We start from the raw sequence: 26,537 nt of genomic DNA, 5'->3' as shown, positions 1-26,537 counted from the left end.
TGAGTAGCTAATTCAGTGCTTTGTTTTATTCTCATTACTCGTGACTGTTCCAAAACGTTTACATATGCGTTTTTTTCATTTGTTTTTGAAATTGTCCAGTTTGAAAGTAAAGCTCCTTAGCTCAAGAAGCTAACAAGTGCCTATTTTATAAACAGAAAGCAGAAGTAAACTAAAGACCACACATCCCAAACTAGAGGATATATTTTTAATTAACCTAAATGGAATTAAATTGTCCACTACACAAAGCATCCAATCATGGCTGGGATCCCCCACACAAACATATTAACATATTACGAGAAAAGTCATAAATCAAAATTCTCCAAAAGAAACAGCACATGATCGTGTGGCCATGAACTTTATCAATGGAAGTGTAATTGACCTCCATTATGTTAAATATTAGTGAAACTGGTATTGCAATATTATTTTTTTCCCCCCACTTAGCTGATAAGCAGTTTTCAGACTTCAGTATACCCGGAAAAGTTCTACTGCAAGGCACTACACTGTTTGACAACTGACTAGTCAGACCAGAAATTGTAAATGCATTTCTCCGACCTCTCCCACTCGAATTATGAAAATTACTGATAGTTGCTAGTGCTGATTCAACATTTAAAAGGACTGGGTACACTCTGTTGGCTTCTCTCAGAAATATACGTGAACTTGACAGAACCCTCACCAATCTGCCAATATTTCTGTTTACTGCTGCTCTTTTCCTACCCTCTCCGATTTCTCTCCCAGTTCAGCCTTTTCGTGGCAGTGCCTGTCTCATACTGGCTTCATAACCCACCATACCCTTGAACATTCTTTAGTGTTAAATTCATGGATCCCAGTTCTGCTCCAGCCATGCACTACTCCCACCTTCTTTTATAAATTGCATGTTTCTGCTGCCGTTCGGCGCCACTTTTACCTTGTGTTGCATTATCCAGTTCTGGTTTTTATCGCAGTTTTCTACATACAGGTTAGCCATTATCAAATACAGTTTTCTTTAGTATCCAAGGTATTTCAGAACAGGCCCACTCACAGCCTCTTTGCTGCATCTAAACATGCCAACTAGTTCCCATTCTCACCCCGTTAACTTGCTCCCCGGCTATCCCTTACCTAAAACAAGGGAGCAGGGCTGGCAGCGGGGCTGGCACCAGGCGCTGGTCCAAACACTACCACAAAATTGCCCCTTGGTGATGCATAAGCGGTTACAAGACCCCATGCCTCGTTCACACCCCAAAAGGACCAGCATACTCCAAACAAGTAAACAAAAACATATGATAAAAATGACTCCACTACCATTTTTTTTCCGCTTAGAAGTCTGTTTTGACAACCAAAATAAAAAACACTGTAAGAACAGCGACAGGCTGGCAGAGCATTCCTTCCCCCACCAACATAAATGGACAAATTGTAAAACTATGACTAATCCTTAGGATTAGGAAGGAGGCAGGCTACACTAACCTTAACCATGCCTTTTCAGCTACCGATAAACTACTATTTTTTAGCTTTCTTTCCAAAAGTTTCTTCACTTGGTGCCTGTGCAGCACCCCAGAGTCAAGTACAAGCGGCAGCCATTCGAACACAGAAACACAGTGCAGACCCAACCTCATGAGCTTTGTGCGCTCTTCTCACTACTTCAAGAGAACGAAATCCTAAACTAGCTATTTTATTGTATTATTTAGCAATTTTCAGATAAATGACCTTAAGACTAACTGCCCTACGTTGCTCTTAGCTCTGACAAAATAATTAAAAAAAAACAAACAAAACACAACTAAACATAGTGGATAAAACCACTTTCTCAGGTATATTTATCTCAATAATATTTACCAAAAAAAAAAGTTAACAAAACCTGCTTGCTTTTGTCAGCAACTTAGGAGGATGGGAATTCATTTGCATTTCAACAGCAACACCTGAATTCTTTAAATCCTGCTCTAAAACTGTTGGGTTTCAAACCAGCCGTTCTAAGCCAAACGGCTGAAGAGCACAGTGGAGTTTTAAGGGAGCAAATCCATCTGACACTGCTACTGTCAGAGCTGTCTAAAGCCTCATCAGTTCCTAAGGGCAAGGCACCTACACAAGACAGGCACGATTCTTTAAAGCTTTGGTTTTCAACCCGCACTAGCGAGGCAGGTATTTTGTTGAGTTGGATGTATTTCGCATGCCCCTTGCTAGAGCTTTTATTAAAATGAAACTACCTTGAAAGCAGTTTTTCCCCTTTCATCAGAATTATCCTGCACAGGTTCACTTCTCATAGAGTCGAGCAAATACATTTCAACTGTGACTGAAGGGAGTCAAAAATAACTGCTAATTCAGCTACAGATCACCTGCTTTCCATTTTCCGTAACAGCTGTGCTGCCGCATTCGAGCCCTTTTGCACATGCCAAGGTAAGTACAGCATGCTTGCACAGCATTACCGAATGAAGTGACACTTCATTAACGTGCTCCTCAAGATCCTTGTCCTCAAGGAAGGTTAAGGATTAAAAAAAAAAAAAAGAACACAACTCATTGCAAACTGTTTTAAAAAATAACATGATAGTCAAGAATTAGATTGAGCAAGTTCCTCTAGGATCATCCTGCACTGAAGCATCATGACGGGAAAGTCTGAGTTTGCTCTGACAGCAGGAAATAAAAGGTGTCTAAAAATTTTGGTTTAAAAAAAAAATACATCACTACTACACATTTCTTTGGAGTCCATGAAGAAAATCCTACCTTTGAATAAACCACTCTCGTTCTGAGACACAGGTACAGAATTCAGTACAAAATGTACAAGGACAAGTCACTGTGTTAAGGACACCATTTTTATAAGTCACTAAATATATCAATTTTGTTATTTAATTCCATACCTAATTTCACAAGCTGCATACTAACTGCACAAAAACATAAATAAGGATGGTGAAGATGTATTTCCTTGGTCAACAGAACCAGCGTACTGGAGATTGATGGACAAAAGTTATTTTACAATGAGGGATCTGTCGTATCTGAATTACACATGGGATTAGCAGCTATTTGCAGGCTATATCAGAACTGAAAACGCCAACTTGTATGTGGCACTGACCATCTCTTTCTATTTTCTCCTCCTGTATTAGTCTAAAGACAGCGGAACGTGTTAATACAGATTTAAAAACAGACTTTTTATAAGAGATTGCTTTACAAAGACTGTCATTTCTTGAAACCTGGATCAGGGTAGAGGGAGCAGTGTCAGTGTGATGGCAAAGCAGCCCTTCACCTTGCAAAGGACGATGGCCAGGTTAGCCAGAGAGCAAACCAAAATGAGTCTCTGTCTGTTTTGGAGAAAATGGGAAAATGAACAGGTGAAATAAGATGGTTTTACAGACAAGAAAAGAAAAAAAAATGCCAAGTACAAAGCATAGCAAAGAAAGGACAAGGAACCTTAGACAGTATTTTAAACTCAAATATTATAAAGGAGTCTTAAGGACACAGCCTACCAACTGTTCTGTGTGTTCCCACAGCACCAGAACAAAATATGCAATAAATGAATTTTATATCTATATAAAACAAAGCAAAACAAAACCACACCTGCCCACTAAGCAATGTTTGGCGTTCGTGGGGTGCTGGCTTCCCCTCCTAACCTTTTGCTGATATCCTGGGTCTGTTCTATTGCCATTTAACAGGGACTAGGAACAGTTTAAAGGCGAGACTCTTAGATTTACAATATCTGACATTATTCTTAAAAACGCAGACAGGAAACTGCAGCCACACAGTGCTAGGCCTAATATTTTATGCAAATTATAGTCATATACATGCACGCACTTGGATGTGATACAACATCCTTAGAAGTTCAGATACATGTGCAAAGAACATCTCTTATGCTCTTTTCCTTGCTGCATTGTAAACATTTACTTAGAAATTTTTGTTGTTGTTTTAAATAAAAATACCAGACATGTCTAACATGTCTGTAGATACCCCCTGTATCATTCTTGCACAAAATGTACATAGGAACTTTATAAGTAGAAAATTAAAGTGAAATGCTTTTTTTGTACAGGTTAGTTGGTGGCACAGAATCAAGCCTCTCCATGTAAACAGGTATGCCAGCAAAGTATCAGAATGGCATCATTGCCTCGTCTCCACAGTGTACAGCTGCACATGCTAGATAAGTCATTTGTTATTCCCAGAGCAGCTACTGGGGAAAAAAAATCTCTCCACAGAGAACACAGATGACGGTACAATCCACTGAGACGTTTCACACTATATACATGTATGCAGATTGTTAGGATTTTAACTTTCTTAAAGTTGCAGTTTAAGTACTAAAAGAAGTCAAACCGTTTTGCCTTTGCACCCTGTTTAAATGCCTCAGCAATAGAAAAAAAATCTGTGAAATGCATTAACCCATTTGAAAAAAAAAAAAAATCCTAAACAGATGAAAAGCTAGTCAAAAGAGTTCCAAGATTACATTAATAAGAAACTTATTATATTCAAACTTGCATGGCAAAGGGTTAGTTTTTTGTTAGTTTGCTTTTTGTTTTTTAAGCAATGAGAAGAAAACATTGCCGCAGGTGCCTGACAGCAAGTCCATCGCTAATCTGTCCTCTACATCACTAATGCTGAAAGTTGTAAAACAGCTGTGTTGTGATTTAGATCTCTAGCTCTAATGTAAGACAAGGACTAGAATATATCATCCAGCAATTCCACTTCTTGTTACACACAAAACTCCTGAACCACACAAGTACAAAATTCACCACATTTCATTGCCAGCACTTACTAGCACAGAAATGCTAGTAGAACTAGTAAAATGTTCAGATCTGTTAATATACAGAAAGTGTAAAATGTACATAACACTTCCTTTCCCATAAGATAGGTCTTTGAGTAACAGTAGATGTTGGGAATGGATTGGTCAGATCTGAGATTTTTTCTGGAAGGCACACCACGATGTGGGGCTAGCTGGCTAGGCAGCTGATTTCATCTAACAGCCAGTTACCAAACAGGGGGAATCCCCTTCCTTGCTCCTTAGACCCTGCAAGCCGCATGGTCCCATGCCCTTCTTTATGATGTTTCTCTGGTTTATAGACCTGCTGATGAGCTAGGTGACCCCCACTGAACCAGCAGCAATTTTATTATTTTTTTTTCTGGGCACAGAATCAGCAAAAGGATAACAGTGAGAGCTCACTGCTTGAGTAGGACAAGAGTCATGACCTTTATACATGAAGGATTACAACTGACACAAACCATTAACTACGTTTTAATGCCAGCAAATTAAATATTTCAGCTAAGGCTGAGCAGTCACAGGAAGCAAACTCCTGCAAATCTGGTGACATTTCTGATGCTCGTTAATAACTTCAGACCAATGAAGTAGTGAACTGAGCTTGGAGACGTCCTCGAGGCAGTGCTGTTCAGTGACAGAGGCAGGTTCATAGCAATTCAGGCAGTTCTCAATCCAAGCCTATTAATGCTCCAGGTCACTGTAAGACACAGGTAACAAGCCCACCCACCGTACTGGGGGATACACTGGAGAATGGCTGCACTGCATTACCAGAATTAGCATATTCCCTAATGCATGAAACAAATGCATTAATACCAACAATAAAAGGAAACCTGTAACTTTTCCATTTTGATACCTCTTGTTGCCCATGAGGAGTGCAAAACCTACAGACTCACTGCTCAGGCACAATTTCTGTCTTGGACATCTCAGTGAAACCTTTTCACTCAGGCCCTTACATTGCCTGCAGAAACACGGAACAAAGATCCCTGCAATATTCTGTAAAACAACATGCAGCTTCAAGGCAACATGGTTTCAGAAATCCAACTTGCACGAATATAATTCTTCAAAGAATCTAGGTGTTGCAGTAGGTGCTACCTACCACTTCCCCAAATTCAGTGAGAAGAGATTAAAATGCACACAATCTTGATACACTCGCATACAACTTTAAATTGCATTGGTAAGTATTCATGCTAAGTAGAAGGCTGTACAATAAACCTTGTAATACCCTGGTGAAGTATGAAGTCTAGCCCTCTCTGAGAACTCACAGGTTCAGAAACATTAACGATTTAAACAAAAATCATTGAAAGGCTATCACAGTTTCAGCTGCTGCACCTGCTTTAGTCTTTTGCTCCCCTGCTGTCTAAATACATTGTTCCACTCGGTGCCTAGAGGAAGAAGATATCTTGCACGCAGTAAATGCTGTATGAGCTCATGTATCAGGGCATTAACACATGGAAGAACTTAACATTATTTCAATGCTTGCCATTTAGGATGAGCAGTTGCTTTTCACATGTATTTAAAATTTCTGGTTAACTGCATTTATTACATTTTAAAACAGGAGAAAAAGGTTCTCAGGAACCTTTTCAAAGTTAAAATTGCTCTTAAATTGAAGATGTGGTCTTAAAAGTATCGTAGAACTTGCTCGTAACCAGAACATATATTATTATATAAAACTTAGGTGCAGTTTAATAAAGATAATTAAAAGCAAGTGTTACCCACTAAGAACAAATAAAAGATCTATTTTGGATGTATTTTTTGTCAATTATTTCTATTAACAATACAACTAGAAATCAAGACTATTCACAGAGTGCATGTGTAATAGCCATGTGTCTCAAAACTGAAATTACTGTCAAACTCTTTAAAAAATCTAACATGTTTATAGGAGTTCTTCTGTATTTTAGAAATTATCCCACTCTCAGGAAACTGCAGTTTTTTCAGAGCACATGTTAGGTGGGCTATAAAGACTCCTTAAGGGTAAAGGCACATAAAGAAACCTCCCTGTAAGTGCATCTATGTTCTTTTTAGACCAATGACCTAGATAGTCACTGAAAGCTGGCAGGCAGGCAACAAAACTTGAGGGAAACCCAAACAATCAGAGCTTATCATTGAGGCAGAGCATTAACCGAGGACTTGCTGATGAGAAAACTGCTCAGAATGCTTGAAGTGCTGAAATAGTATTTCAGGTTGTATCAAGTTATTAATTAAAATAAAATACTGATTTTGTTTCAAAATTAAGAAAAGCTGAAGTCTCTCCCATCTCCCCCACCATTTCCAGAATATTTGTATGAAATGCAGGTTCCTCTAAGTGAAGACGCATTGAAATAGTATTTATTTCATACTAACCTTTCCAGAAGAAAAAGCCAACTTTATAAACATATGAAGCTGAACAGCATCCAAAAGCAAGCTTATCTAGCAAGCTGGAAGTCATAAGAGCCAGAAGTTGTGCACCAAGAGTTCGTTCTGAAGTTTTTTATATTTATACAAGCTCATACTGCTTTATCTTTTGTCACTCACTTAAAAAGCATGTGCTCAATGTTTGACAGAAATATTGAGAACTTATGAAGTGCGATTTGGCAACAATGAGCTCTGTCTCCCATATGTTCAACAAAAGGAGTATCAACCATTTAACAAGCTCTCAGTAATTACCTACTCTGAACAGCAAACCTCAACAGAAAATAAAGAATATTTTTCATTTTTGTTTTCACAACGCTAGTAACTTAGTTTACTGTGGAGCATAGTGCAAAAAGTGACACAGCACGTAATCTACACCACCACTTCCACAGACTGGTCACTCCCTTTGGCATGACAACGTGGCAAGTTCAACGAGAACTGAGAGCACAGCCCACCAGAACTCAAAAACTATTCTCCCCCTCAAAATGCGCAGGCACAGCTTGCACGTACAGACACCAGGCACACAGCGTCGTGGTGCCTATGAGTAGTTAACCAGCGTTTGTCTCGATGCAGCTCCGACTTGACGCCGAAGCTTTCCGTCTGACTTTGCAGGGTAGTATCATCTTATACAACAGTAAGGCTTTGCTGCTTCTGCTAGCTACCAGAATGCTGCCAACACGCGAGTCACATGAATAACCAAATTAAGTGAAGATTCTTGGACATAATTATAAAAAGCAAAATAAGAAGGTTAAGGGATTTGCTTTTTGTTTCCTGAGGTTTCTGTTTCATGTGTTTTAAGCATGCTGTATTCAGATTGAAACTTAAGAGCAGCTCCAAAATTGCCTATAAAAATCCTGCCCTTTCCCCTAGTTGTTGTTTCAGAAGGAAAAAAGAGGAAGAGGGAGCAAGTCTCTTTATACCATGCAAAGATTCAGATACTTTGGGTTAACACTTCAACAACTAGGAATTGGAATCTGTTCTTCCTTGCCACATACATGCTACGGATCGCCGTGTCGAACAGTTTAATCATTAGTTTAATTTAGCTAAACAGGTTTATTCTTTCCAAATAGAAGAGTGCATGGACCAATGTTTTATCAAGGGTTTTTGACTGGCTCTCTATGGTTACCATTCACGGTTTATGTAACTCAGGAATGCTGTTTTGAAGACCACTGGGATGAATAGATACATTTTATTACCTACATATTTAAAATTGGTTTTCATGCATATTAACATGAGATCTCCAGCATATTCCTAGTGTGCAAGATGAACAAGTTTTTAGTCCATAAAAAAAATGAAGCCAGGAGAGACAGAAGCACCAGAAACAGCACACAAAAGCCTGTACAAAGCATCATGGTTTAGGAGGTCTGTCACTTGTTTGATGCAAAGGATAAGCATGAGAATCAAAATTAATTATAATTTATTATCTGAAATGTAAAACAAACTGAAGAAAAAAATCCCCTCCTCATCAGGTAGAAATTAATCTCAAATGAAAAGCAAAAATTTTCAAAGACTATTTTTTTTAACCTCAGAAATACTTACAAAAAGCCAGCTAATAAATAATTTAGTCAGACGCTTTTATGAAAGCCATTCACAGCTAAATGGTTCTAACAATGGGATATTGAGCTAACAGAAGCTGTTTTATACCAAAGCAATTGTTTCAGCTTGAGAGTTCAAGCAAAGAGGTCACTTTATTATTCATTTCTACTGAATATTTATTCAATTCTTTTGATTAGTTTTTGAACAGCTGCATAAATCTTGCAACATCTTACTGCTATACTGCTAGACAAACAGGTCGACATGACTCAGTAGATCAGAAACTGGTTACAATTTCCAAAGCACAGCAGGTGTGAGTTACGTAAAACTAGCACTTGCGCAGTAAATACAGGCTAGCATGCAGTTTGGGGAACTGAATATAGCTCTTAAGAACTGAGAAACCCTACTCTGGCACTAATTGTGTCCGAATGGAACCAGTAACTTGCCCAATCACACCTGTGGAACCATCTGAGATCTTTTTGCATTCATTTATTCCACCCATCAAATTTCAGGAGTGACTTATTTCATTGAAAAAAAAAAAAAAAACCACAAAGGCTGACTGCACCCATGCATCATCTAGGGTTTTTTTTGTTTGTTGCTTTTGTGTGTTTTATGTGTTTTAATGATTTTTTAAAATACGTGTATTTATCTCAGATTGACCTTAGAAACCAACACAGCTGACTTAGGACAGTTTGCCTACAGGGCAGGGCTCAACCTGAGGGCCTTCAGAATTCTCATTTTTGGGAGGAAGAGTCCCCACACAGGGGCAAGCAATGTCGCATCAAGACTCTGCCCCTTCCCACCTACCAGCAACATTCTCCCCTGCCATCCTGTCTCAGTTTAGTATGGAACCAACCACTACCTTTCCTTTTCTTTTTCTTTTTTCTTTTTCTTCCTCTGATTCAGATGCAAAGCGAGAACAATTGTGGAAGAGGTGGCTTCTCGTAGGGGCAGGATGTTTGGTTTAAGAGAGGGATTTGGGCCCCCATCTCTGGAATGGAGGAGATGGGTAGCTTACAAGTAAGCAACAGATTGGCCCCAAACCCTGAAACAGTCCTCCCCTGTCTTTCATTGTCCCTTCTTAGTTTTCTTTGCCCACTCACATCACCACCCCTTCCATTTCCTTCACTGGCTGCATGCCAGCTGTCCGCTCCCAAGGAACCTGCTCTGGGATTATCCCGCCCAGCTAGGCACAGCCTACAGCAGCAGCACGGAAACACTGTACCTGGGACACGAGACTATCACAATTTCAGTGCCACCCTTATACACAAAACTAGTGATATGACCGATCACACGCTTCGACTTCTCTTTTAACACCTACAAGGATGAAAAAATAAAAAGGCAGAAGAGGAAAGTTTGTAACAAACAAACCAACTGTATCAACTGGCTATCCTGAGCACACGCCTGCAGGGGTGCTTGCGAATCACCCTTCAAATGATCCGCTGTTCAATTTTATAACTGCACGTTAGTTCAGTCCAATATTCAGTATTTGAATTACTGCTGCAACTGAAAAATAAGGATACCTTCCAAGTCTGAACCAAATTAAAAAAAATTGGTAGGCATACAATCAGTTAACACTCCATCCAGATTATTATAAAACAAATCAGATTTTCATAGTTTTTTCCCACACGTTCTTCTCATTAAAAGGATTCAAAACAAATCTGAATTTTATTTATTTTTTACAGTGTTTAGACTCATATGAGGCCGAATCTGACCACCCTATAAATATAGGGAAACTTCCACACACCCTTCATGTTCTCATTTCATTTATTTTCCATAAATGTTTTTGTTGCACGTGTTACACGTATTAATACCAGCTCAAAGCCAGAAGCAACTCTAAGAGGTAAGCATAAACATATGTCTGCAGCAACATCTTGCTTTGTATCACGTTGTTTGACAGTTCTCCGAGTTTTTTTTATATAGCCCAGAAGATGCAGACATATTTATATAAACAGGTTAAAAAACAGGCCACATCATTAGTTTTTCCTAGCTTCTTTACCTAAACACTGCTCACTAAATCACGAGGATGAGTAGTGACTTTTATTGCCAAAGCTGTTTATTAAAGAAATTTAAATCAGGAAATAGAATAACAATTGATTTTATGATGTATTTATTACAGCAAAAACCAAGAGGCTTAAGCAATTTTACAGTAAAAATCACACAGCTTTTTGGTAATTGAGGTTGCTATAGTTTATCAGCTTGGCTGGCTGAGTACTTTCAGTATATAAGATTTTACTAACCTCATTTCATAAAAATCTATGAAAAACTATAATCACCTGAGCTTCCAAAGAAATAACTTGTTTCCTAGCACACAGGCCACAGAACAAGCCTCCCAGTTTGTCAACGCATTAAAAAGAAAAAGACACACACCGGTGCCAGAAAGATTCAGTTTATATATTCTGCAGACATTCAGTTCTTTCCACAATACCTATTTGCTGTAACAAAATGAACTTGAAAACAAAAAAAGTTGTGATGGTGGTGAATGTGTCTGAATGTTTGGCACACAATGGGCTATTAACTCAGTTGATAGTAGTGGGGAAGTTATTGTAGCAGTATGTGTGTATACACGCACACAAATATATATATAAATAAGTAAATAAAACTAATAGCCTTGGAAGTCGAGAAACAAGCAAGCAGCTTGAAAAGGTGGTGGAAAATGTACAAAGAGAAACTTGTTTTTGTGATTTACAGATATTCTGTACATGAAGGTATCAAAAGCAGAAAAAAATTGTTGTAATTCACCACAAAGACAAATCCTTTTGGAAATGCAAAAAGGTGGCGCAATTCCAACCCTTCATTCAATTCCTTCTCAGCCTATACGTCACACATTGAGACCAAACTGAGTAAGATTAATCAGTCTGAAATAAAAAAGCTGCAGACACTTCAGATAAGTTCCTACTTCACAAACATCATTTGCAAATGCACAGCCCAGAGTACACTTCTACTGAACATAATTTAGATTAAGTCTTATTCCCTCCAATCTTCTAACGTGCTCACTACTGCATGAACAGCATTTCCCTTGAACCTTTGATGGCGTGCTGGTAGCACCGCTAACTATAATGCGGAGATGATGACATGCAAGAGGCATCAGCAATGCTCTCCCGAGTTACACAGCTAGCTAAAAGAGGACCACTTTTATTTTGACATAATTCTTTATTGGTAACTTCTCACTAGGAGTTATATGGTCCATTTGTCTAAACACAGGTGAGGCAACAATGCTCCTTCTGCTATGGAGTGGTTTCTATAAGAAGGCTGCTGGTAAGCACTCATCATTCTCCGCGGAGATAAGTATGTATAAAGTATGATGAACACTTGGAGAAAGTTAAAAAAGAATTAGATAATAATGCAGTATTTATGCATCCTAAACCTGAAAGCTTCTTTATTTTAGCTTTGTAAGACAGATAATGGTGATCTCAGTGGCTTTTTCTACGCTGCTTTTTCTTTTTAGAAGTGTGGGAATTCAGACAGAATAACTCTAAAGTGGGATAAAATTTCAGCCGCTTAATCAAAAGTGTTACGTATACTGCTATTTTTACTGGCTCCACAGCATTTGACATGAGCATTTGAATAAATAGGGATGACACTCATAGAACTATCATGTATAATGGTCTATTTCCAGTCATTGTTCTCAGCAGTAAGTTTATGGGTAGTTCCTCAACCCAGAAACCACTAAGGGCTCATGGATCCAACTACAATCAACCAAAAAAAAATCTCAAAAACAAACTGCTTTTCTTCATAACTGGAAGCAATACTTCCAGTAAATTCAGAGACATTGGTCACTTTTCATTTTTTTACCATGTGCATCTGAGCAGAGAAGCAATGTCAGACAGCCTTACGAAAGTTTGTAACTCACTGCAATTTACAGGATCCTCATAACCCATGTAAACAGCCATGTTAGCTTGCACCTCTTAAAAGTTTAAAACAAAAACAACCATAAACATGCTCAACTAAATCCAGTAATTCCAATCTTTTCAAGAGTCTGCTACCCCTCCTCAACCATGACAGTAGTCCATTCTTTGCCCTCTATGCAAACATTACTACTACGCAATACTTGCCCCAGTCTCATTTCATTCCATACAAACCACTGCTACTAAAACCATTCTGTTTGCTACTAATTAGAATCAAGCGAGTTGCTTTTTGCTCTAACCAAATAATTGTCCTCCTAAATCCTCCGCTTCTTGGCATTTTATTTAACCTCACGTTCATTGTTCCATTCAGCTCTGATTTTATTTACATGTATGCTCTCATTAGCCATTAAATGATACTTAACCCAATTACTACCATCTCCTCTCACTCCTCAGGTGCAAGAATCGCAATCTGAATAGCTTTCCTGGCACCAGATACACCCTAGACTATCTTCTCGTGCTTCTTTTGACTGGTATGTTAAAGCCAACTCTTTCCTATAGATAGTGTAAACAGAACAGACATGGATATGGAAACAGAATGAACACAGTAACTGTAACAATTTGTCCTTTCCTGTGCAAAGCAAGTGGATAGTCTGAACACGAGGGATGATGTTCAGTGATCTATACAATGTGAAATGGGATTATCTGATTCCCAAAGCATTCACAAATATATTTGGCTAATTCTTGATGATTGCTCAAGTGTTAGCTTGCACACTACTTAAGTAATATGTTACTATCTATAGTAATTATGTGAATTAGGAACGCAGGTTCACGAGTTGTTTATACAGTCATGCAGTTTTTTCTTTAAACCAACTCCTCTCCTAAAATCCAAAATATATAAATCTACTGAATAACCAAACAAGAAGCAATATGAAAAAATACAAAAACAACTTCCAAGAAAGTTAAACGTGTACTTCCTGTAGATCTTATCTCCATGAATTTGTTTCAAAGCTAAGCTAAGCTCAAAAGTTCGAACAAAGATTAAAACAATAAAGTCTGGAGACATTGCATGCTATTAATACACAAATTGTAGACACATTAGCAGTCCAGGCTGAGTTATGAGACTAAAGTTATTTTGCATGTGCTCTATAACACACAAAAAGGCTTTCTACTGCAGTTGTCACTTGCAAACGGAAACAAATCAAACATGCATCAGTCCCGAGGATATCTGGAGGCAAAAACAGATCATAAAAGTCCTGATAGTTTTGCTTTGTGCAAAGTGACAGTAAATAACTTTAAAAGAAAACAACACTGCATCAAGTGAAAAAAGTAGCCATACTCTACTTACAGGTTCGGCTACTAGGAGGGTCATGGAAAACTGTCAACTAAATCCAGTTTGGGCTTGTTGTCTTTGCTGCAACACGTGCTGGTACTATGAAAGTTTTGTTCCTCCTAAAGGATCTGGACCAGCTCAGTGGCTTTGCCATTCAAATCGCAGACACTGTTAGCCTAGAGGATTTTACAGGAGATAGCTTAAGTCCTGGCTTAGCACTGAAGTAATTTCAGAAACACTTACCTATTTGTACTTGTTCTGGCTGACTTAATGATACAAATGCTGATGTGTCATCAATCCACGACACCTGAATGTTACCTAGAAAAGGCAAAAGAAATGGCTATGACTATTTCTGTCTCAAAATTGGTCATGTATTTTATATGCTGTGCCATGGAAGAAAAGATAGTCAGCTAAGCATATCTTCAGCAGAGAATATCCTTTTTTGTCAACAAGAGTCCCTGGTAAAGGTGTATAATTATGAGCCTGGAACTGTTCAGAAAGCAGTGACCATTAGGGCTGCATATTCATCCTGTTTACTATCAAACCCTCTTAGTAAGGGCCAAAAGGAAAAAGGTAAGAGACGTGTAACACCTTTCTGATCCTATAGGATTTCTGCTTCTTCATAGCTTCAGCCTCACCCCCCAATCTTTTAACAATTCAAGTAATCTTAGTGTTGTTTTTTGTTTTATTCCTCCTTCCTTGTGTCCTGTATAATTCTGAAACAAAAATTTGAAGCAATTTTGCTAGGAAATTTCAGCTCTGTACCAAGAGAAAGAACAGCTTTTTGGGTTTAAAAACCTCCCCATCCTTCAGAACTGCAACATTTCCTGAAGACACAGCATGGAATGGCCAAGTTATCACTCAGTTTCCTCGTACAGACATGCAAGATAAGGGATTCCAGTAAAGGAATGGGGCATGGGGGTGGAAGATGGTTCACACAAGTGGAGAACTCTAGGTATTGCAACACTAAATCCTCAAAATCTGGTTTGTGCCACACTACGCACTATTTCCTGGATATGCAATGAAAACTTAATTTGAGTAAATACGAGGACAAATGCATGAAAGTGTGCACCTCATTTGGAAGCTGTTACCATGGAACAATGACTGGAAATACATTCCTCCACTCATCAAGCAGTGATTCCATTGCCTATGCGAATGGCTTAAAATGTCACATTAGCACAAAAAAAGCTTACAAACAAGCAAAAGCATAAGCAAGGATTCTCATCCCAGACACAAGGACTTACTGTAGTCTGAAATCCCTTTACATCTCCTGTCCTCATCTAAGTGCTTTACTGTTTGTATACTTCAGATACTGAAAATTGCTACAACTTTTTTTCAGGGAGACTAAGGAAATCAAGTTTATATAATGTTACATCACTGTTTAACCTTCAGACATTACAAGGTTAAAAAAATGACGCAAACTGACTTAAAATGCTTTTTATTTTCAGATGTCTAATCTATTAAAATTTAATTTAATTACAGGTTACAAGGTTAGAGAAGTCTCTTCTGAAATCCAGCCAGATAATAAGCAGATTTTCTAATTATAAAAAATAAAAGCCTAGTTAGATTCAGTTTGCATGCTATACATCTGAGTAGCCAGCTATTTAGAACTTTAAGTTATGATCATTTCAATCATTGCCAAAACCATAATTAAATCAGTATGGTTTCTGACATTTTCCTGTATTAAAGAGCTAAGGCTGCTAGTAAGAGCAGCTTTCACTGAGAAGGCAAATGTTAGAATTTCTTTAAACACTTCATAAGGCAAATTTAACTTCTAATAATTCAGTCTTGAAAAACATAGGTCTTCACTGCCTATGGTTAAGGATCTTTACTCTATGGAGAACAAGATCTAGGCAGGCAACTTAACATTTCACAACATGGGAACTGCCGAAGCTGATTTAAAATTGCAGCTCAAAATTAGTGTGTGTTTGGTAGAATCCTGACACCCAGCTTTCTTTAAATATTAGAAACTACTGCAAAAATTAACATTGCTCTAAGGACATTGGCAACTTACTGCTCCAAATTTCTTTAAGTATTGAGTTCTCCTTTTTTGCAGATTTTTCAAATTACAAATTTTTCTAATTACAATTTTTTCTAATTACAATTTTTTTTTTTTTTGAGACAGCTGACATATTCTTCCGTAATTCCGCAAGACCTAAGTGCTGTCCAAATTCTGTCCCTCTCCTATATGGAAATTAATGAATTCCAGCAGACAACAAAAAACAACAACAAAAACAACAACAACAACAACAAAAGACCAGAAAGAAAAATTATCCTGCATATCTTACAAACGTATCCTTAGAATAAAACAGCACAGAGGATCAGCGATGGACCAAAATCTCCTGAATGAATTTAGCTGATACTAAAGTGGACATCAGTGCCCATGTTTCCATTAAGTACCAATTAAAAATAAGTAAATAAAAATCCAATCTATTGATGGCACATGATTTCAGTATCAGATACGTACTCATTGCTACAGTAAGGCTGCTGCACTCTAAATGGCTTTGATATTTTAGATAATTAAGGGTTTCAATACCTGCCAACATAAGCTATCTTTATACTTACATTTATTCAGTTTAAATATATAATTGTAAGAGCATGTCAAACATTAAATAGTGAACACTGAGCTGCAGTCTAAAGAGAACTGCAACAAATGGCCTTTTGCAATTCTCCATGCTTAACAGACACTGTTCGGATATGTTGCATTTCTTTTTTGTTAAGAAATAGGAATTTAAGAGACAAGATTGATAAATGAGGTCATCCACAAGTATTGCTAGGTACTCAGTAAATATTGTGTATTTCAAAAGTATGGTGAAAGGACAATAAAGATCTGAAAAGCAAATGCATCTGTATTTGAAGTGCAATATTAAGCAATCAACATAGCCACATGCCAGCTTACTGCAAGGCTAATCCAAATAAGCAACATTCAGCAATGTAATAGAATACCAGCTCTAGAGAAATAAAACAGAAGACTTCTTCTTCTGCACTTCCAGAATAGGTCAAATGCCTTCGATACTTTGAAATGACCACTGCTAGCTAAATGACCCTTGTCTATTTGCTACTACACTACTACAGGCAAAAGTCCCTTGCTAAAAAAAGTTGTCAAATAAAGTATTAGAACTTGGAATAAAAACATCTTCACCTAAATAGATTAAAACCTGATTTGTTGCTTCTGAGATGAAGGTGGAAAGCAATATGTGTATTTGGGTTTTATTATTATTTTAAACGAATAAATTTAAAACCTTTCAATATAAACACATACTAATAAGCAAACAACATTAAAATCTATAGAATAAAATGATACTGTTAGATTATATCATTCAGACAGGTTTTTCTTCATTTTTTGTACCACAATGATAAAAGGTATGGAAAGTCTTCCGTATAAGAGACTAAGTAAACTAGGATTCAGACTTCAGAGAAATTCTTAGAAAGATGCCCATACATATTTGTGGGAAGACACAAGAACAGAAACCATATGAAGGACATACAGGGGGAATTCACTATTTCATTACTAAACAACTAAGAGACATTTAATAGAAGATGTGAAGTTTTAAAACCAAAGGAAGTTGTCACAGAACAGTTAATATCATGTATAACTATTCTTATACATTTCTAATCAGCTGCTACTTACAACTAAAGCCTTAGCACAGATATTAAAGATTATATGGATCTTAACAAAAAATAAAAAATAAAAAGAAATGAACACGTACTACATCAGACAAAAGAAACAGCTGAATCTTTTATTCTGTGAAGAAGGCTTGAAGCTTATGTTAAATGCAAACAACACTTTTGTGGTGAATAACTGAGAAGGGTTAACAGAGCTTCCACCTTTCTGGCAAGAAGACAGTACAAACAAAGCAAGAACAGCTGAAGGAAATATTGGCATGAGGAGGGGGAATAAAGGCCAAAAATCCACAGAGGAATATAGGATTAAAATAAAAAATAATACAAATAATAATAAAAAACACATTATACAAAGCTCAGATGTCTATTTGAACACGTGCTGTAGGAGAATACTTTCCATATACTGTGTGCTAGAAATTTTTCTTATACTACATTGCTTACCTTTGAAAGGGATGTTTTTCAAGCTCCCCTTTTTTTTTTTTTTTTAAGAGGAGTTAAAACAAGGAGATAGCAGTACAGGGGGAAGCAGGAACAAGTATCATAGTGTATGGAACAAATCCAATTTTGAGATTCTATGATTCATTTTAAAAAGTCATTTAAAACTCACGTATGTAGTAGCTTGGACTACAAGAACAAGGTTTAAACATACAAAAGGACTGGTTACATTTTAAAAGCAATTTATGCATTACAATCGCTATGATTCCGTGAACTACACTATACCAGTGTTCCCCTCTCTCTCAAACAGAAAGATTACTCTCATGTTCTCACAAGTTATAATACAGAGGTTTGACTCCACTCATCTGGAAAAAAAAGATCAGTAGCAGTTTTTACAATACTTTGTTAGTATAGGTTTTAATTAAAGCCCATTAAACATATTCATTTAAATAGCAGTGAAAGGTATATACAAAAGCTATGATTTTCAACAAATACTATTTTAATAGCTTCACATTTTGCATCAGCATTTAAAGAGAATGTTTTAAGAGACTGCATAGTACTGCAAGTACTTGTACAGAGAAATCACATTCACCCATGAGACTGTAAAGACATCTTGCATGAACAGGTGTCCAGTATGCATGCAGTACTGAAAGACTTCAGAATCATGAGCACCCCTTCTAGAGTAGCAAATGTAAAATAGTTCCAAGTTTGACACTGCAGTCCCTTCAGCTGTCTCACTGCTTTCATCAGAAACCATGGAAGATTACAACTCTGCTTCAATTTGTACTAGACTAAAACAAGTTCAAAATGATTTTTCTATAACATCAGATTAAGGTTGCTATTTAATTTAACAATTGATTTATAATCCAGGTAAAAGTTTAATTTAAAACCACATTCATTCAAATGGCACTGTAAATTGGGATAATTGATGTCTGTTGCTGCCGTGATTTTTGGCTTCTGGCAAATCAACCTCACATCACCCCATACTCTGTGTCTCTGTCCAGCTACGGCTGAAAAAGCATGGGTGCTCCTAGAATTTTGGAAGGCATCACCTGCGGTTTGCATGGCAATAAGGCCTAAAATAAAATGTGAATTAAGCACTATCCAAATACCATGAATTTGTATATCCAGATCTGAAAACACACAGCTCTGGAATCCGTAAAAACAGGAGAAATAACAATTTGAAAATTGATTAATATTTCAGATGTGTAAGCCTGACACCTGGTGGTAGTGATATGTACTCGCATTTCATAACAATACTGAAAAGAAGGAATTGTTAAAATAAGAAAAGTTACATGGCTGAGCCTTCAAAAGTCTATAGAAACAATACCAAACTGTACAGGTTCTTAATCCTGTAAGTCCACCTCTTGAAGAATCTCAGCACCTTTCTATATTCTAGACTTACCAAGTGGGAATATTAAGTTCTATTCTGCATTATAATGGCATCATACTGCAGTGCAGATCAAGTCAGAAAGAATCAAGTCAATTTTTATATATTCAGAGACCCTGCATTGATTACTGAATCATAATTATAGGTGAAAAAGAGACAAATGCTATTACTATGTAAACCAGAGTGGCAATCCACAGCAAGCCCAAGAGTAACAACAGAGTATTCTGAAGGATTTCTATCCCTCTACTTGTAATTGAACATCCTTATGGTTAGCATAGTAATTTTGACAGTGGAGGTTAAGTTCAGGCTTGCCCTGTATCTTTTTGCCAAACTGCAAACTCTGACTTAAGTCATTAAACATGGAAAATCAAATATTTCAAAAACACCTACAGTATATACTGATCAAGTACTAGCTACAGACATCTCTTCACTTGCTTTTCTCCAAAAGGGGAAAGGTCCATTTCATATTACAGACAGAACCAATTAGTCACTTTTCTACTTGCAAGACCAGAAGATGTCTTTTGAAGCATTACCTTACTTATTTGTAAGCAATTAGAAACTAGTCTACAATAAAAGTCTTGGAAACAACAACCAACATAAAGCTACAGCCCTATGAAAGACCACTCCTGCTCTGTTTTAACAGCACAAGGCACAACCATTGCTTTCTGTTGCAAGATTTACACATCTGGAGATCAATGCCAGTTACGAAGGACCTCCATGTCCTTAAGTTATATACGCTATTACTTAGTAGAGGAGTAATAGGACTACCCAGTTATTGATAGCTTTTGTTATTGTTGTTTCCTCCAACTTGAATGGTGTTCACAATCTTGAAATCAAATTTTAAAGCTTGCTTGCCTAAAGTCACATAAGTTGCAGTTTTGCTTTAAGCACCCTGTGGGATGAACCTTATTCCTCAGGTCTTGATCTACCTTTCACATCAATTCCCATTCCCTTCAGCCACCTACATAAAAAAAACTCTTACCTCCTCCCAGGAGAGGTTATGAAAAAAAGGGTCAAAGGTCCACAATATTGAACAGGCACCAGGTAACAAAGATTTCTGAAGAGCAGGTCAGCAAGGCAGACATTTTCAACACATCACTGCAAAACTAGTCCACAGGACACTATTCAAAATCACTAAAGATCACTCATCATTGCCTATACTAGGAATAAATCTGCATCCACAAATTAAAAATAAACCCAGAGATACTTGCTAACAAAAGAGGAAAAAAAAAGATGTAAGGAAGGATAGACCACTTTACTCACCAAAGGCACTAAAAAGCTGGTAAAGGTCACTCGTCTTCCACTCTTTGGGAAAAGTAACATGAAGAACATGATCTCGTTTAGGCTGCACTGCAAACCAAGAAGTTACTTATCAGAATAAGAATTACCACTGGCATCTTCAGAAAATCCTAAAAGAAAAGTTACCTAATATGGTCCCATAACTTTAAAAATAAATAATAAAAAAATTTAAAGAAAACAGGCCAAGACCTACAAAACTACATCAGGCACTAGTGAAAATATATTTGCAATCATGCATGAAGTAGATATACAGATAAGCTAGCAGGATTTAGTACAAGAAGTTGAAGCAGCATTACATGCAGCAGGAACTACCCACAAAATTCACATCTTTTGTGCCAAGTTCTAGGACAGAAAAATAAATAAAAAAACAAAACCCATCCTCTTTGTGCTATAACTCTAGTTTAAGCAAATCATTAATAATTCAATGATACCATTTTTCTGTCAATAAAAAAACCTTACTGTGAAACAATGTTCAATGTAGTTTTCACATAACATTAGGTACAAGCTAGAATATACACACTGACAGACCTTTTTTTTTAAATTAAAACTACACCAGGAGAGGCCAACTTCTAACAAAGAAGCACTAAATAAATCTTTGGTGTACACTGGCAGTTACTTTGAGTTCTGCGAGAGAGAGTGAGAACCCAAGTCACAAGCTGCTGGACAAGACCAGACCACAGCACAAATCATCACTGTATGTCTAACCCCTACTTTTACACACTTCCTCTACACCTCTGGTTTCAGTCATCAGAGAGAGGACACTGAATGAGACAGACCCTTGACCTTGTCCAGTAAAGACCATTTGTACATAGGAAAATTCCACAATATATCTGCAACTGAAGTTCTTTTTGCTAGACATTCAAGCTTTTAGAGCCTGAGAATTCCTACCGTGCAGGAAGCAAGTGGAATCTACATTTTATGGTGCAAAGAAATTGATATATTTTCCATATTCATATGAAACTATTTACCAGTCATCAAGTGAGCCCCTTCACAGCTATCTGCAGAGATTTGTTTTTCTACATGCCACTTTGCTAGGTCTCACCTTGTCATTTTACATCTGATGTTAGACAGAGGCTGAACCATTAAGGTGCAGCAGTTTTACTTCATAATTTACTGCTCCAATTTCTTAAAGGCAATTCAAGGCATAACTACACACAGCATTATATGATAAGATTTTTACTTAACCACAATGAAAAACTCTCAGGAAGAGAGTCTCTCTTCTTTGGGTATATAGATAAGCGAGTGACTCATCACAGTGAATTTCTCTCCGGAATTGTTTTTTGATGAACTTCTCTAGTTTCTGATCTCTTTTGCTCTCAGCATCAAAATAGGATAGTTTTTCACAGTGGACCTTACTCATAGTGCACATGTCCAAAAATCACTCCCCCAATCACTTGCTATTGCTATATTCAGGTTTCACATGTATTTAACCCAATTAGGCAAGGACAAACCTGCTCGGTTTTATTGCCACATTTGGTTAAGATGCAACTTTGCACTGTTCACTGAACAAAAGACTTGTGGACTGCTCACATCACAGCAAAGCATTAGTAATTACTAAAGTTTAATTTTGGCTGGTGGTTATAAACGAAGTATGCTCCGCCTGGTATGTGCATTATAGCAAAACAGATGTATGTTTCTGGGTGTAGCTCTATTCCACCAACCAAGGCTTTCACTTTTGCATGAAATTGAGAACCGTAGCTTTCAATAGTTAGTGTTTCCTGAATAGATGGCACAGATTTTAATAGGTTTTAGTTTTAAGCCTTCCCACTCACTTCCAAAATGCCCACGTAATTTTTAATTCCCAAATAATTTTTGAACCCTTTGTGTAAACTCAATTGAACACAGCAGCTACTTGGAGGCCTGTAAAACAAAAGTTCCTAAACCAAACAAGACATGGCAACAGTACAGATTTCCAAGTGCATCTATTTTCTATGGAATTAATTGCAGAATAACTCAATGACAATGTTAAAATACTAAAAGAAATCTTCACAGAAGCTCCACTATGAACACACCAACAGGAAAAAATACAGTCCTAACTCAGCATCTCATGACTAAAATACTGAATGCTTAATGAAGTCAGTGGAAAACAGGTTTCATAACTTTTGTGTTGAGTAGACTACTTGATTTTGCTCCACATCGGTAAAGAGCCCAGTTTTTGAGCTGCCAAAATATGGAAGACCAGAACATGACCCTGCGGTAAGTTGCAACATGTCTAATTAGTTGGTTAGCGGAATCCATGCAGCTTAGAAAAACATGAATTGGTCACCTGTCTGATCATGGCAATTGAAATATAATTTATACAACTTGTGAGTTGCTTGTAAGTGCTTTAACCCGTTTCACTGAAAATGAGTCAGGCTAGTATGAGTTTGCTAGCAATTCCCTGTCAACAAATTACAGGTTTTCATGAGCACCTGACCATCCAATTGGATGGAAGCAGAAGCAGCTAAAGAAAATAATCACTTCATGAGCACAAGTGAAGTCTTGTTGATTAAATCTACCACTTCAAAAAACAAAAAAGGGCACAACATGCTTTTTTTTTTTTAATGAGAAAAGAAACTCCTCATAAGCCTTCAGTATTATCTTACTCTTAAATTCACTTTGAATCCTTTGTTTAAAACTCCATCCCTTCTACCTACCCAGGTGAGAAATATTTGAATCACGTTCTACTTTATTTGGTGGAAACTTCCTTAAAAAGATTGAAGTTTTTGAAGCACAGTCACAAAATAAGATCGTGAAAGTCACTTTCACATATTCAGTACCATTTGACCTAGTATGTGTTACTGAACTTCAATCTTTCTGGAAAAAAATGCACAAACTGGCTATAATACTACAGAATAAACAAACTGACAAACACAACAACATTTGTAACAGTCACCTAGTTTGCTGCACTTTTTTAAACAAACAAACAAAACTGTCTAAGCATACCTACCTCAGAATTGTAGTCCTATTCTTTGTGTGGCTTTACTTCTCCACAAAAACACAACCTACAAGCAACAAATGACCAGCTAGCTTCCCCAACCTACAGTAATGTTGAACTCTCAGAGTGGAAATCAACTTTCTGAAGTAGTCAAAGTGCCACCTTACATATACTTTCCTTTTTGAAGCTTAGAAAGTATCCCTGGTTCAGACTTCGCTGAAGCATCTGCATCAGTCTGTTAGGGCTGGCTTTCAGATAAAAGAGACAGACTTTCAGAGACAGACTCTTTTTGGCAAAGCATCAAAACGATCCTGCAATTTGACTAGCAAGTGGAAGTAGCATCTTCACAGCTTAGCAGCTTTGGCCTTCTCTCAATAACCCAGAGTACACTACACTATCCTTCCACTCAGTATTGAACAATTGAGGAAAGAAGCATGTAGCATAATTAAATAACCATTCCAATAGATCTGCAGAGCCACTGATCAGTGATCTGATCACCTACTGCATTTGAAAGTTACATACATGCCTTTACAGCAGGCATTTTCCTCTCCAGCACTTACTTCTATCTTTTGAGAATTGCCTTTTTTTTTTTATACTATTAAGCTAGTATTTAACAAAGGGTCATCCTTCATTCTAAGCTTTCCAATGCGTGATGTGGCAAATGTCTTCACATAGAAATGCTACTCATCTGGAAGCACTATTGAAGACATTCATGCATCTCTAAGACATATTACAGAAGTAATAAGTTAAGCCTTCATCTAGTAAAAGACTTGATTGGCCTGCAGGGCTTCACTTTTGTGTTTGTTTTTGTTTTTTAAGTCAAGGCATCAGTGGTAACACTCATCCAAAGTTCACAATGAAATAAGCTACTTACAGTCTGGTCCTTCCAAATTCAGATACGGAATGTCCATTACTCTCATAAGAAATAGCCTGAAGCAAAACAGAGAAGCACCATTAGCAAATTTATGCCTAAAGACCTTTTAATAAGCTGTCCTTTCTATCATTTATTTCAACGTTGCTTCTTCAAGGTTGCTAGAAGTGGGCTTTAACATCCTAAACATAGCTTAAACTGTAATAAGAGAAAAAGACCCTCCAAGTAAGTCTAATCCACTATTTAACAATCCAGATTCAAGAAATTATTTGACGTCTTGCCAGTAATTTTACTTATTCAAAAAGAAGTCTAAAAAGCCTCAAGCCCACTGACTGTTACTGCTGAAAACTATTAAAATAATGGGGAAATGAACAAATGAGGAGAGAAGTAGCTCTGTGCAGTGAATTCCAGGTTCATGGCATACAGGGTGAAAGCTCTCATTACAAACACACATATTCTTTCCTGTGTTCTGAGCATTGCATCATGCTTTAGACAGAATTGATCTCAAAACCCTAAAACTGCAAAAGCCACCATGACTCTTTAGTGGAGATCAACCAGGTCACTCTTTTTGCCCTTTAACATGTAATTAAATAGTTTCAAACTACACTTATGAAATGCTTTCCGTATAAGCTCATATTCAGTTCATACAATATTTTCCTCCAAAACAAGAATTAAAAGTAGTCTTAAATCCTGTCATAGGCATAGATGCTACAGTACTGTTACAAAATATTTGCAGTGCATTATGTTCACTGGGGAGCTAAAATAAATGTTTTCTATCATGGCTTCGAAAAGCTTTAAAAATGTTTACCAGATTAATTACAGTATTAAAGTAAATAAAAACCTCAATAAATAGACAATAATAACTTTTTAAGCATGTAGACTGATCTGTAATTCCCTAGAGTCTTTGTATCTTACTATATTTTTGTATCTTACTATATTCACCATTAGTGTTTATGATTTTGAACATAATGTTCTTACAGTTACTCGTATCACTGAAGTCTCCAGGAACGCAGTTTGTAACTTGTCTTTACTATAAATACTTAGGAAAAAAATACTGGGGGAAAACAGATTTTGTGATTGGTGTAGATGTGAGCCAGAGGGGCTTCAGAGCGCTGGCAGCAGTTATGGCGCACACTGTCCTATCTAATTTCTCTTCCTAAGCCTCAGGGCAAATATGACATAATGTGTATTGTGCCCCTGAGCACCGAGGAACCCCAAAGCAGTTTTTAAAATCAATATACATTAGAAACATTCAAATCAATTAACTTTAGAAATTTTAGCAATGCAAACATGCCACTGAGTGACTGAGACAGTTTACAAAGGAGTCAGAGTTTCTTCTTAGGTTTAGCTTTAGCTGTACTTGTACAACTTTGGCCTCATTACAGCCACTCGTCTAAACGGGACAGGAATGACATCTTGCGAACCAGGCTAGCTTCAGAACAGGTTCCGTAAGGAACCAAAAAAATGTCATTACTGTGACATCTCCTTGACAACTCCTAGAGATCCAGAGTAATACTGACAGGACACACAGTGCTATTGCTCCCAAACAAACAAAAAGCAACCCACCCAGACAAAAAATGGACAGGAGGCTTTGCTCACATCACGGTTATCTCTGAACCATAAAGGTACACCTTACAAGAAGAAATTAAAGGGAGGGGGAACACAAAGAGGCAGTGTGGGACAACTTGACAACTGGGTGAATTTTACTAAAATTCAACAAAAACTTCTAGCAAAAATTCTGGGTGAGCTACCCTCACCCAGGTTTTATGATGTTTAGGAAAGCGATACAAGGCCCAACAGCAAGAACAGATTTATGCCAGAAATGCATATACCAGAGATTAAGATCAGTTTTTCATTCTCTGAGGCACCGGTCCTACATTTATCTATTTAGTCAAAGAACTTCTCTAAACAGCATTTACACACATACAAACACACACACACACACACTCCCTGAAGAAGTGGTGTAAACACTGATTTTAAGTGCATTTCCAGTATGTTACAGCAGCAACGACATCTTGTAGCACTAATTAACATCATATGGATTATATGCACAGAGCTGCAGCATAATCTGTAATCATGTATCCGTGATTATAGCTGCAAGATTCCTCATCTGCAAAAAATTTAAAGTAATAAGGTTGTTCTGTATGACAACACAAACTCTATATTAAGTTAGCTAGGTTCTTGAAGTTGTAGCTATGGCATT

The 26,537-nt window shown here is 37.2% G+C and overlaps 1 protein-coding gene and 1 long non-coding RNA gene across 5 annotated transcripts in view; one reads left to right on the top strand and one right to left on the bottom strand.

The window, feature by feature from the left end:
• Window positions 1-26,537, bottom strand: part of PARN (poly(A)-specific ribonuclease) — a 154,401-nt gene that overhangs the window by 104,834 nt on the left and 23,030 nt on the right. For all 3 annotated transcript variants that reach the window (XM_066977973.1, XM_066977972.1, XM_066977974.1), the window contains exons 19-21: window positions 24,338-24,393; window positions 20,511-20,597; window positions 14,042-14,116 (exon numbers count right to left, since the gene is read on the bottom strand). In XM_066977973.1, the coding sequence (XP_066834074.1) occupies window positions 14,042-14,116; window positions 20,511-20,597; window positions 24,338-24,393 (218 nt within the window). The remainder of the gene's footprint in view (window positions 1-14,041; window positions 14,117-20,510; window positions 20,598-24,337; window positions 24,394-26,537) is intronic.
• On the top strand, window positions 1,834-16,333 carry LOC125180686 (uncharacterized). 2 transcript variants are annotated; one of them, XR_010825191.1, is made up of 4 exons: window positions 1,834-2,364; window positions 3,983-4,023; window positions 12,922-12,998; window positions 15,924-16,333. It is a non-coding gene; the product is annotated as an uncharacterized lncRNA (long non-coding RNA). The 2 variants fall into 2 exon arrangements; XR_007159480.2 differs by lacking the exon at window positions 15,924-16,333 and having other exon boundaries at window positions 12,922-13,376.

This window comes from Anser cygnoides, chromosome 15 (genome assembly GCF_040182565.1).
Source record: "Anser cygnoides isolate HZ-2024a breed goose chromosome 15, Taihu_goose_T2T_genome, whole genome shotgun sequence".
Lineage (NCBI taxonomy): Eukaryota > Metazoa > Chordata > Aves > Anseriformes > Anatidae > Anser > Anser cygnoides.
Note: the sequence above shows the minus strand (reverse complement) of the source record. Positions and strands in the feature narration are given on the sequence as shown.